This window comes from Daldinia childiae (genome assembly GCF_008694065.1).
Source record: "Daldinia childiae strain JS-1345 chromosome Unknown Scaffold3, whole genome shotgun sequence".
NCBI classification, from domain to species: Eukaryota; Fungi; Ascomycota; class Sordariomycetes; order Xylariales; family Hypoxylaceae; genus Daldinia; species Daldinia childiae.
In genome coordinates, this window is record NW_022984644.1 from 3,716,699 (window position 1) to 3,729,553 (window position 12,855).

A 12,855-nucleotide genomic window follows, 5' to 3' on the forward strand; every position below is an offset into this window, starting at 1 on the left:
TTCTATCGCCCCAATACTCATGATTGACGACAGTGTCGATATCAATACGCTCCTTCGGATCGTGTTTAAACATGCGCAATAAAAGGTCAGACAGGAGTAATACTTCTTCTCTAGGCATGCGAACTACCCGCTTCACTAATTCGCCCCCCTTTTCTGTCGAGTTTTCGTTGGTGCGCTGGCGCTTCGCTTCTCTTTCCTCCCTGTATTCGCTAGTATTTTTCTTCCCTAAGGACTCCTTAGGACTCGATGGAGTCTTAGTTTGATTATTATCATTTTCGTGAGACTGTAGATCTTGGGACGCTTCTTTCGTTTCAGCCAGCGGTAACTTTTCAGGGAGGTTTTGCTCGTCTTGAGGTTGCTCTATTAGATCCACAGGGATATCAGGTATCGGTAATGACGGCGAATTTGACTCTTCGCTCCCTTCATCTGAATGTTCTGAAACTATTTCTTGGTTCTCGATACCTTCGAAATCAACTTCTAATTGAACATTGATGTCCACATGAGAGCATTCGTCTCCCGAAGACCAATTCTGACCCACGGCGTCTGAACTACTAAAATCAGTGTCCGTGCTGTTTGATGAGATATACTCTGCATCGTTTCTTTCATAGATATAGCATATTTGCTCTTCGCCTAATACTGCTTGTAATGGATTTGACCAGGTAGTTCCCTGCGTAAATAAATATCTTGCTTTCTTGTATTCATCTGGGGATAATGAAAGCGGCTGATCTGGATCAGATAGTTTATCCTCGTATATTGATGTTGTGTTGCTCGAGGGCTGCTTTCCATTAGATGATATCAGGTTCCGCTTTCTATCTCTCTCTAAATCGGTGCTTGCAGTCTTTCGATATTCCACAGGCAAAGGCCCAAACCACGATTCCATCTGGCGTATCAGGGAACTGTAGTCCTCATATTCACTAAAGAGCTGTGTTTGAAGTTTAACCTCGTAAATAGTACAAGCCAAACCCCAAATATCTTGGGGAAATCCGCTTGGGGTTTTTGTAAACAAGAGTTCTGGTCCTGCATACTGCCTATGCCATCGAGAGGGTCTTTTGAGACTCGAGCTATGAAAACTATGGGAGAAGTCGACAAGAGCTACCTGGCCGGTTCGACATTTCGTTTCTAATTTGTCCAACGAAGCAGGTAGTGCTAAGTACCTAGGTCCATGATGCGAAGGAGTCGTCCCATTCCGTGGATAAAGAGTCTCGCATCCTCGGGGCCCAAGGTACCTATAGAGCCGAGTTTCTGGTAATTCCATCAAACTATACTGATGTAACTGCATAAGTATGTTGCTTGGCCTTAGGTCTTATCACATTAATTTTTAATTTTATTTCTTATACGCTAGTTCTTAGAGATTGGGTACTTACCTGCGTGGCAAATTCCTTTCTTATGAAGATACTGTAGCCCCTTACTGACCTGGTACGTTAAACTTGTTAAAATCTCAGGGGTGTGAAGTCCGGTGCCGAGAGGTGAATTCCTAAATAAGCTTGGGCCAAGGAGGTCCGAAATTAGACAAAGATGGCGACCATTGGGCCCCTCAATCCAGAAGTATTCATGCGGTATAATGATATGATTATCTTCGAGTTCCCGGTGGCTAATGTCACCCAAGGTTTTCATTATGAGAAGTTCTGAACAGTCTTCTGCTGATTCATCTGCAGTCATAACCTTGACTGATCTGTAGTACCCGGACTCTTTATCGAAACATAGCCACACAGTAGAGCTCACGCCCCACCCCAGTTTATGGATGACATTAAATCGTTCGTTAGGTCCCAGGTTATCATTGAAATGAATTGGGTGATATCCACCAGGCCGGTACCTCTCTCTGTCTTCTATTTCCCCAGTGTCTTCCACGGCAGGTTGGTATAAACGCTGAAAGGGCTTCATAGTGCCTGAAGATAAGTAATAAATAATACGATGCGACCTAATAATACCAAAATAACAATTAAAAATGATCAAATCAGCTGCTTGAGGTTACGGGTATACATAAATTGAACCTTCCTTTGTTCACGATGTCTTGGGGTAGTGTCGGGTAGGAGTATTCTTCCTAGAAGCAAACACGAATAGATTAAATTATTTAATAATATTACTGTGCGTAGTTGGTATATAAGAACCGATTTCTTATTACAAGGACAACGGCGTAGATGATGGTTCTGTAAGTTTGGGTGCGAGATAGTTTTCTAGATACGTTTATTGGAGCCCGACCGTCGGCTTAGGATAAATTAGTTCTTTGTCCGCATAGTGCCCGGTCTTGGAAAAGATTCCTAGTTCCATTAAACATGTTAAACATGAGTCTTTGTTTTATGCATAATTTGTTCAAAGCTAAATTTGTTCCAAAAAAAAAAACTCCCCTTCGAGAGCTTAGTTACCTCTTAAATCGCCAAAAAAAAAATAATATGTTCAACTGGATTCATGTACAGTGTTGGGCCGTATTTAATCATTATCAACTAAGTCCGTATCATCAATGCCATACCTAGTAGACACCTAAGGTAGAAATGATACAGCTATTGAATTAATTGTACTTAAGTCAAGAGAAATTTGAAACCCGGCTTTTGTAAGCCGAAGGAACTACTTGGACGTGCTTTTTGTAGACATATTGAAACTCTATCATTGAGTACAACTTTTTCACAATGAGACCACAAGACAAGTAGACAATGAACTCCTTACTCAATTGTTACAGATGGTCCCAAATAACAACTAACCCATACTATTAATGGCAGCCCTTATTCTCCACTGCCGTCTTTATTTACATTGGTATATATATGATGAATATGATCTTATATAAAGTACTGTGTTAGATAACAAGTTTTATAATCCATAATAAGTATATTATAACGAGATAAAAAACTCAAAATGTTGTTCGACAAAGCCAAAGGACGAAAGTGGGAACCTGGTATGGATCTTCCACGAGGAGGCAGACCGAAATTACGGATAAAGCCAGATGACCTTAAAAACTACCCCAGAGATGGCGAAGGAACACTCGATAATCCCATGGTGATTTGGGCTGCTCGCTTGACAAAAAAACAACGACAAGAACTGACAGTCCCCGAGTTTGAGGACGAAGCAGACCTATACCGTGCGATCGATGCTAATACCGATATAGCAAAGACAGTAGCTGTGAGGTCCGGATGTACAGTTGTGTGGATAATTTGTCCAGTTCACACTAGTAAGTACGTTTATGATAATGGCGAAAGGGTGCCAACGAAGTGGGACGATGCTGGAAATCCAACTGATTATCTTGTTGTGGAGGCTGATCCACACATGACTCTAAGGCTGGGTACGAGCGAGGATGTATGTCTCCTCCACGGTCATGCAAATGTACTTGTGGATGAGAGAGGGTTCCCGACAACATTTACGACTGGGTTCCAGAGACGTTGCAATGGACATCTCACTGACGGTGACGATAGGGTCCTTGAGCTTTTCGAGTGGACCGAAGAATCTTCGATTGATGAATATTTCCGCCGGGCAGATGCAGACTACGAACTCTTTAAGAAATTAACTATGCGAAGTGAAGGGTGGGAAATCGACGATTTAGGAAACGATGACGCCGACTATAAGCCACCTGATCATATAGAGACCATACTGGAAAATGATGCTAAGTATGTACCTGTGGTAGATGAAGAAGCTGAATACCTTAACCCAGCATTTGAGGACTATCTCATCCATGAGTGGAGCCCTTACCAAATATGTCCTAGAAAACCAAGATGTGAAGAATCTATTTCTACCCGCAATTTTGGTTATAATATCCGGCAATCTAGGTATAAGTATCCTAACCTATCACGATATTTTAATCGGCGTTCTAGGGCTACTTGGTATTAGTAAGGGCGTAGGATGTTGAAGTTGTAGCGTGTCATAATGATTATACTAGTTAGATAGTTAATGTGTTCAATACGATGTAAATTATATAAAATATTTATTTTAAAGCAAAGTCGTTCGCGTTGAAACTCATATAAAAAGAATAAGGAGCTGTCGAATTAAGTTATTCTTATAAGCTATTATGTCTGGAAAATATATCCAGTATTAACTTCATTTTAATACGAGTTCAAGTACTGTGCCTTACATGGAACCCAAGGTACGCTGACAAGATAACTAGCAAGACTTAATATGATAAAAGGGGTCCATTCATATTTACTTACCTGGTAAATAAGGTACCTTTAAGCAGCTAGTAATTGCAAGTATACCAAGTTATGAAACCGCTGAGCCAATGGTATGTTTCGTTAGAACCAAAACCACTATTTCATCCCTGTAAAATAGCCATGACTTGTAACCAATATATGCTCATTATGTATTAGATCGAAATATTGGGCCGCCATCGGAAGGAATCCGTAATATTACACGACGTAGCTTACATGTTGCTTCTCACGATCTTGTATCTCCTCGGAGTTGGAGTAGTTGATTGGCAATGAATACCAGAGAATCATATGCAATGAAACTATATAATACTGTTGAAGGCCGAGACAGGAAAGCTAATATGACTCACTCAATCCCCATAGTCTGCCGAGGTTTATTACCGAAACTCTAGTGCTCGATCTTGAAGATCCCCACCTGCAACATTAATAAATGAACCAAGTATGAATATAAAAGGGGCAAACATCCCAAGAGTCTCCTCGAGGTATTACATGCTTAAGCAGAACCAATTCATTATCCACCATGCCCGACTTCCCCGAGATCGATACAGCGCTAGCCTCTATAGAGGCCAGCCCTCAAGTCCTCCAGGTTCTTCGCGACTTACATACACAGGCCCTTTCCGAAACCCCATTTTTAGGTGGGAATGGGCCGACAACAGGAGCTTTAGACAAGTTTGTAGCTCTTGATCCCGACAAGTGCGCATTAGTCTACCTTCTTCTGCGATCTACCCAGGCGCGCTTCGTTGTTGAAGCCGGGACATCTTTTGGCTTGAGCACCATATATCTCGCGTTGGCTGTAGGCCAGAATGCCGGACTACAGGGCTCTGATGGAAAGGTCATCGCAACGGAGAACGAGCCTGTTAAGGCAGATAAAGCCCGAGAGCATTGGGATGCCGCTGGAGGCGAGATCGATAGGTGGATTGAACTAAGACAGGGCGATCTTCGTGAAACTCTCAAGACGGATTTGCCTGAGCAAATTGACTTCCTACTGCTAGACAGTGCGTTCCCTCATCACTTTAACGTGGAATTACCTGTTTTATGATGAGATGAGCTAATATGAAGAAGTCTGGACTCCCCTAGCGCTACCAACCTTGGTCCTTGTGCACCCACGATTAAAGGTTGGCGCGATGGTCGTTGCTGACAACACTATCATAGCGGCGGATGGATACAAGGACTTGATTAGCTACCTAGAAGACCCTGCCAACGGATTTAAGATGACAACAGCCCCTTATTCTGGGGGTCTTCTCATTGCGGTATACGTCGGGAAGAGAAATTCGTAATCGGTTGTCGGTACTTTGAGCAATATTTTCAGCTTCAACGGTCTTTCACTTCATTAGCTGATATATCTTAGGGTTGCTAGCGTTGAGAAGGTCTATTTTTACCCGGCATAGTCTAGGAAGAGGCGACCCCTGGATCTCTGGCTCAGTGAGACATCCGGGATGAAAAGGTTCTAGCTAAGTTCATAGATTTTTGTACTTACACAAAACTATCTTTTCACTTCTTGGTCGCATCCTCACAGCAATAACTTAAATGAATATGAGTTGTCTTAGTGTGTATTGAAAGGCTAATATTCGCCTCCTATTTACGTTGTCGTAGCACCTATCGTGTTTCGATATATACAGCGTAGAGATTGGCCATAGTATATGGTAAAATAATCCTACTGCAATCCAACTTGGCGCAGCCTTTTAAATCCATAACGCCATGTCAAAGACTTGTTATCCAAAGAACACCGTAGGGAACCAAAACTCCTATCCACTTGCTAAGATTCTTCGAATCGAGACAATTTACTTATTAGCCACATACGCCATATACAATCGTCAACGCTTAACTTATGCATAACCAATCATTATCCGCAGCTTCATGAACTGCCCTATTCATATCCGCGTCGCTGCCCACGAGAGTTTGCATCATGGCTTCGCCTGTCTTGACTACGTCTTTGTCTTCGTGCCTCCCTTGCTCTGTGTTCTTCGTATCGTGGAAGAGGTGGAGTTATTACATCGTATTCGCCCGACGAGGATTCGACTCGTCCATCTTCATAGTCCATAAGGTGATGGTTGTTCCGCAGAGGCGGTGGAGTCTGAACCCCTTTAGGACCCCTTGGCACGTCAACTGCCTTATATGTCCCTTTTCTAAAGCTTCCCATCCAGAATCCGGATGGATGTGGCAGATGCGTTAGGACAAGCACAACGAAATAACTGATTGTAATCGTTGGTAACATCCAAGAGCTTCCGTAGAATGCCGTGCGCCTGTCGCCTCTGAATACAGCATCTTGGTTGGCTACTACTAGAGTAAGAAGTGCTAGGACGATGGAAATTGAAATGCAGACGGCAGTCCTGAGAATATTGAAGGGTGTCCATCCTCTTCGTTTAGAGATGATGTGCATAATAGTCAAAATAAGCAAGACAATGCCAGCACATGCAAAAGCATAAATATACTGAAATTCATCACGTCAGCTGCCTTAATATGGAAAAGGGGGTAAGATAGGTAAGATAGGTAAGATAGAAAACAACTTACAACTAATCTAAACCTTTTGGCGACTGCTACTGCTGCTTCAGACTGCCAATATTCGGGCTTGGGGCCATCCCCTTCCCCTTCAGGCGGATCGATTTCAAAAGCATTGTAGACAGCATTGAGCATCGTGTTCATCAAGTCTATCAGATCGTTTTGGTAATGAACCAGCGTCGAATTATCTGGGTGGGAATCTTCTTTCCAGAATGAGTCAGGCATATCAGCAATATGCTCCAGAGTCTCATTCACGGAATCCATCGTTTCAAGGACGTCGGCGGGTTGATATTTCTCAAGGAACGGTTGAATCACGCTCGCAAGCTTTTCGGAAACCTCTTCGGACGTCATGTCTACGAACTGGATCTGAAGATTGACCACCTTTGAGAGAGCTGCGTTGGAGGTTTCGAGGATACGGGCCCAGACAATAAACTGGTTTGCGCCTTCAACGAGAAGAGTAAGGGCGATATGGAAGGGTAAATGTACCGCTGTCCATAATACCTGATGCCGTCTGGACATTGAATGCTCGTCATGCATCCAGTCGAAGTAGAGCTGGAAAATGATGTATATCAATGCAGTACCGGCGGTAACGAGACCGATGAGAGTCGAACCTTGGCATGTTAGCGATGGAAAAAGAACCTAAGTAGGGCAATAATACGTACTCCACATCGAGTAACTGGATTCTTTGAGGTAAGTATCTTTCACCAAGAGAGTGATACTTTTGGCTAGAATTATACAACCTGTCATATGCGTTAGCGTCGTTCTTCGGTTAGGGGCCGATAAGCATACCTTCTCCAAGAATAACTAGGGTGAGGAGATTTAAGCGCTCACCCAGATGTGTACCAAGGAATGTTAGAACATGGGACAGCTGGGAGATACGTAGGTGTAGAGCCATCTCGACACCACCACCAATATACCAGACGAGAAAGACCCGACTCGTCTTGCCTAAGTTATACCTAAACGAGACACCGAAGTATATCGCGGCGGCGATGAAATGGAGAACGGCGGTGATGAACATAGCACGTTTGCCGTGGGCATACTTGCGAATCTGGAATGTGACCATCCCGTACTGTAAAGCAAGTACGAAACGAGAAACGGCAAGGAATAGCGACATCGCCCTAAATACCGATACTATCTGGTCGTTTGGGTCGAAGGCGGCACCAATCTCGGCAAATCCTATCATGACCCCTAAATGAATGGCCTTGCAACAGCGTTCCCACACACTATCGGCCGTAAACCGTACGTCGTAGAGGGTAGTTAATAGCCATGTTGTCCATAGGAGACTAAATATTGTGTGAGACGACGTTCCAACGCATGAACTACCAAGCTAACTTACACGATGTATCCGATAAAAGACGAGAACTTCGATATATCTGAGATGTCATGTTTCTATGCCAATGATCAATACGGCAATGTGGTCTGAGATGTAGGAAAACTCACGCTAGTAAAGACATTTAGATTGGCTACAAACCACAAGTCGTAGAATAGCTAGGTCAAACGTCAATAATAGAAAACTTAGGTAGGTACCAAGTAAGAGCACGGGCCTAGGCGAACCTCGAAATTTGTAGCCGAGTGAGTCTAATGTATGTTAGTCCTGTTCAAGCAGAAAAGACGTATGGGCCAAGAAAGCTCACCTTAAGGAACTTCGGTGTATGATGCCTCCCCTTTTCAGGACTTGACTCTTCCGTGTCATCGTAAGAGCGAGAATGAGAATGGTGATGGTGATGATGCTGCATAGGAATAACTCGGTGGCCGGAGTCCTCGGCCTCCACCACTCGGGAGCCCACTAACTGCAGCCGTCGGCCGGCATAGTCGAGATCGTGATGGGACATCTCGAACTCGCAGGAAGTCTTTTTTTCTTTTTTTTTAGATCCTACTTAGCTAGGTAGTCGACGATCCTCTCCCACGATCGCAGAAGATAGGAATGCTGTGGATGCACAAACCAAGTCAAAGCCAAGAACGGCGGCTCTCCGCAAGTTATATGTTCAGGCCAACGACCCAGCTCTGCGCTGGTGCCCAGCCTATGGGGCAGTGTTCCGCCTGCGTCTCGCCCCATCTGAGTTGAGTATCCATTTTTTTTCAACATATCCCTTGTAGGTATTATGCTGCGTTGTCGTCCTTATCCTTCAGTAAAGACCAGGAGCCTCATAAAAGGAAATTCTTCACACGGCTCATCAGAACCTATGCATAGCTACCTACAATATTACATTATACCTTAACGCAACTAAGATATGCGCTCCAACAGCCATACACTAGCACGAAGGAGGGAGTACATAGCAAGATTATCATAGCTGGCATATAGGGCTGATAGTTAGGCTCGGCAAAGCTTGGCTAAACCCACGTCCACGCATGTTTTCATGACAGGGGCTACACGTTTCCGTGGTGATAGCTGGCGCCACCGGTTGGCCAATTCTAACATTGGCTAGCGTGAACTGACCTATCAACTCGAACCCGCAGGTTGTGTACGCAGCATCAAGACTTCTTTAGGCAATATAACCATGTATTTGGGTATGAAAAAAAAGGTAAAAAGACATCATCTATAGGCTGGCGTTTGATCCCACGAAAATCCCCTTGTCTGCTGATGCAAGCCGATGTGCCTCGTGCAACCGAGGTGAGCTCAGTCTAGGTACTTTGATTGGCGGTGTAAGACATTAGGGACTTGCATGTCTCCATGGTACTCTCATGTTCTTAGGAATATATTCATCTATATGTGTAGTACGGGATTTGTCAATTTAATCTAGGTAACGACGCAACTTCATTATCTACCAATAACCATCTATACGAATCCATGGTTTCTTGGATATGAATTCATGACAGACTTCCATTGTTTGATGGCAAGAGAGGAGGCATCCAACGCAGAGGGTAACCAATGACAGTTCTTCAACCAGCGCTTGAGAATCGGCCATACGGATTCGAAGTGATATCGTATCAAGATGCATACCACTAAAAAGACTGACGGACGTGCCGAATTCTGCGACATCTCTATCTTATTGGCCTGCCAGCTCAATCATAAGCTGGGCAGTGCGGATCATCGCAGTATGTGTCTTTGGCAAAGATCGGCAGCGCTACTTCGAGTTTCGCGCAGGGTTTCTGTCGTTTCTTAGCTCTGTCGCATAGCTCGATTTCGTACTTCCATTCGCCGGTGCTCTCTTCAACGAACCGGCATCCGCACATATAGAAAAGGTCGTGACTCTTGCACATATTGACTTTAGTTTATTTAAGTGGCAATGGTGATTTTACTTGGACTCTTTAGAGTAAGTTGATGTTGACTCGTACTCGGTCTTCCTTTATTACTTGGACTGAATTTGTAAAAGGTGTCTACTGATGATAGTTATAAATATATCAGTTAACGTCTTGAGAAAGAAGAAGGGTCTGTTCCGGCGTGTATGTATGATCCAAAACCTTTCCACAAAGAACATTTTCGCTTTGTACTGTCCGGAATACCAAGCCACTTAGTCACAAAGTTGACGAAGCGTAAAGTCAATTTCACTCTCGGTTTCATTAACATGCAGTTACAAACTCTATAGACTGTAGGGATTAGGATATAAAGGACATGGACTTGAAATATCTAAAGACAATGAGAAGCAGACTTAAATTGCAGATCTCTCGCTTGCTTGGGTTATAGTTACCTCCTAATAATAGCATCAGCAGTCGGATACCTAGGTCAATATCTAAAACATCTCATAAAAGAAATAAAGACAATCATATCCTAAACAAGTAAAACACAGCTAATATAAATATAACTAGTATTTCTAATAATTTGCTTTGAATACTATTATTTGGGCATGCTTTTTATTATGCAAGGCCATGCGTGAGAGCCCCTGAGTGCATAACTAAAATGTCTTTGTATCATGCTCTTTCCAACTCCGTTTCCGAAATAATCTTCAAAGTAATGAAATTATTTATAGCTCTAGATACACATAAAAAGGTATACTGAAATTACTAAGTCAGCTTCGTTTGTATTAGAAGGTTCCAGGTATCATCTCAAGAAAAGATAATCTATCTCTCTTATATTGCTATTGGCGTATACAACGCTTAACATGTGTCGTGAGACTACGGTAAACTTAACATGCGGCTGCAAAACGAGGTCGGACTCTATCGGCTGCGTCTACGATGAAGGACAAGCCTGTAAAGGCTGCGGGGTGTTCATAATATTCTCCAAGGTATTCAAAGAAGGACAATGAATAGTCGCGGGAAATATACTGCTAGCTTGTTAATTTTCGACGACCCAACCCAGACACATTCGTCCTTGAAAATATCATCAACAGAATTAGCAAAGCCTGGGCTAGATAACCAAGGGCGCCTGAATAGAATATTTCATAGGTTCTATCTAACAGGTACCTATCTACCTACATACTGCTATCTAATATCTAATTAATCATAATAAAAAGGTATACTACAATATTACAACAGGAGGCTTCCCAGTAATACTGATCCTAAGAGAGCGAGGCCTACACTAGCCTTCGTTCCCGCATTACCGTGAGTGTCATCGCTGGAAGTATTCTCCTGTGAATCTTCATTTCCACTTCCGCTTCCACTACCGTTACCGCTACCGCTACCAACGCTGCTGTTGCCCCCTGAGGCCTGCTCTCCCGCAGGCAGGATGCTTACCAAGGCACTTAATACATTCATCTGCTGAGCTGCCCCTGTATTGCCATCAAATTTGCCAGTACTCCAGACGAATCCACATAGTCGACCGTTATTACCCCCCGTGCACTCGGCCACGGCCGCCTTAGCACTTGACTTGAGACTAGGCTGAATCTTGCCAGCGGTGTGCGGCGCAACTTGCATAGTCGACGCGAGCGCCCTGTGTAGTATTCCCTTGAAGAAGTGCATGTCAGAGTTACAAGATTTCTCTTCGCACGCGATCTCGGTCGCGACGCCATCCGGAAAGAAGAGTTCGATAGTTCGATCGACAAGACCATCCACGCGTGTTTTCCAGGTATCGTTTCCGGTCTATATTTGATTAGCGTCTGAGGATAACATATACCTAGGAAAAAGATGAATGAATAGGTAAGGTACCTAAGTAGGTACTTACAAGATTATACATGAACGCGGAGCCCTCCAAGAGATACGCAGCATTCCATGAGAATTGCACCTTGTTAATATCCTTGCAGTCATCCACGTGTGCCCCATCGTAGACATTGAAATTTTTGGTGATAAATCCGATACGCGTGAGTATGTCGTATGTAGAAGCGGCTGCATCCGCATAGGATTGTTCGCCAGTCAAATATGCCAATTGGGCAGCTAGATTCAAGTATACAATGTTCGAAGAAGCTAGGATCAAAGTTAGCGAGCGGAATCTATACTAGATCATAGGGGATACGGCAGAAAACTGCTAATATGACAGGATTACCAACAGTCAATATAATTGTAGCCCTCATTTATCGCATATAACTGCCACCTCAAGGCCCCAGCGCAGCCACCTTCTTCGACTCGTCTATCCTCGCTACTTAAGTTGTCGAAGACGTTCTTAGCCAGCGTAAGCCACTGGGGAGAGTCTTTCTCTAATTGCAAGCCGGTTTCGTTAGCTGTGACAGCGGACAGAGCCCATATGCCTTGATCCGAGTTGGCGATTGTCACGGACCAATTTGCAGGAAGGAAGTTGTCATTCGACCCAACCTGCCATTGAATACCACGCGAGATAGTTTCGTCGTACTTGGACTCTCCCGAGCGAGCTTTATAGTCCAGTAGAGTGTCCCAGAGAACACCCCCTGTCCACCAACCAATATTTCCATCGGCAACCTCAGGCAAAACGCCAGGAATATTACCTGGTTTTTCGCCATCATATAATCCCATGAGATCCTCCGCTACGAGAGCTGCCGCCGCCTTGATAGAATCTGGTGACTCGTGTGAGCTGTGAATAGGTACCTCCTAATTATTCAAGAAAAACATCCTCTCGCCGGGGGTACTAACCTGTATTTTCGACGTCAACTGTCAAACCCGCAAGCGCGCCATGGGCGGCCAGAAACCAGGCTAATGGATTAAACACGACCCTTGCCATTTTTTTGATGCTACAAGATTTGCTAAATTGCACAAATATCTAGGGCTGATACTAACGGTACAGCTAAATGACTGTTCTAAACGAATGAATGCCAACTATTGCTAGATCAGGACTACGGTGATAATAACCAATGTAAAATAAAGGCGGCCATCCTTTTCTATTGATGGTACTGCGCCTTAGAGACCTAGGTATATATATATATTAGCTGAAAGTCGGAAATTACCCCTA

General features: G+C 43.8%; 3 protein-coding genes across 3 annotated transcripts; 1 reads left to right on the forward strand and 2 right to left on the reverse strand.

The window, feature by feature from the left end:
* Positions 1-4,644: 4,644 nt before the first annotated feature.
* GL218_03733 (uncharacterized protein) lies at positions 4,645-5,401 on the forward strand (the record flags this gene model as incomplete). The annotated part of the gene is made up of 2 exons (XM_033580306.1): positions 4,645-5,119; positions 5,187-5,401. The coding sequence occupies 2 exons, from the start codon at positions 4,645-4,647 to the stop codon at positions 5,399-5,401; spliced, it is 690 nt and encodes a 229-aa protein (XP_033436269.1).
* A 590-nt stretch (positions 5,402-5,991) lies between these two features.
* GL218_03734 (uncharacterized protein) lies at positions 5,992-8,455 on the reverse strand (the record flags this gene model as incomplete). Its single annotated transcript, XM_033580307.1, has 8 exons — positions 5,992-6,555; positions 6,636-7,234; positions 7,286-7,363; positions 7,413-7,906; positions 7,960-8,012; positions 8,064-8,111; positions 8,178-8,201; positions 8,258-8,455. The coding sequence occupies 8 exons, from the start codon at positions 8,453-8,455 to the stop codon at positions 5,992-5,994; spliced, it is 2,058 nt and encodes a 685-aa protein (XP_033436268.1).
* Positions 8,456-11,027: 2,572 nt separating this feature from the next.
* GL218_03735 (Mannan endo-1,6-alpha-mannosidase DCW1) lies at positions 11,028-12,627 on the reverse strand (the record flags this gene model as incomplete). The annotated part of the gene is made up of 4 exons (XM_033580308.1): positions 11,028-11,579; positions 11,662-11,900; positions 11,984-12,463; positions 12,540-12,627. 4 exons carry the CDS (start codon positions 12,625-12,627, stop codon positions 11,028-11,030), a joined length of 1,359 nt encoding a protein of 452 aa, XP_033436267.1.
* Between the last annotated feature and the right edge of the window lie 228 nt (positions 12,628-12,855).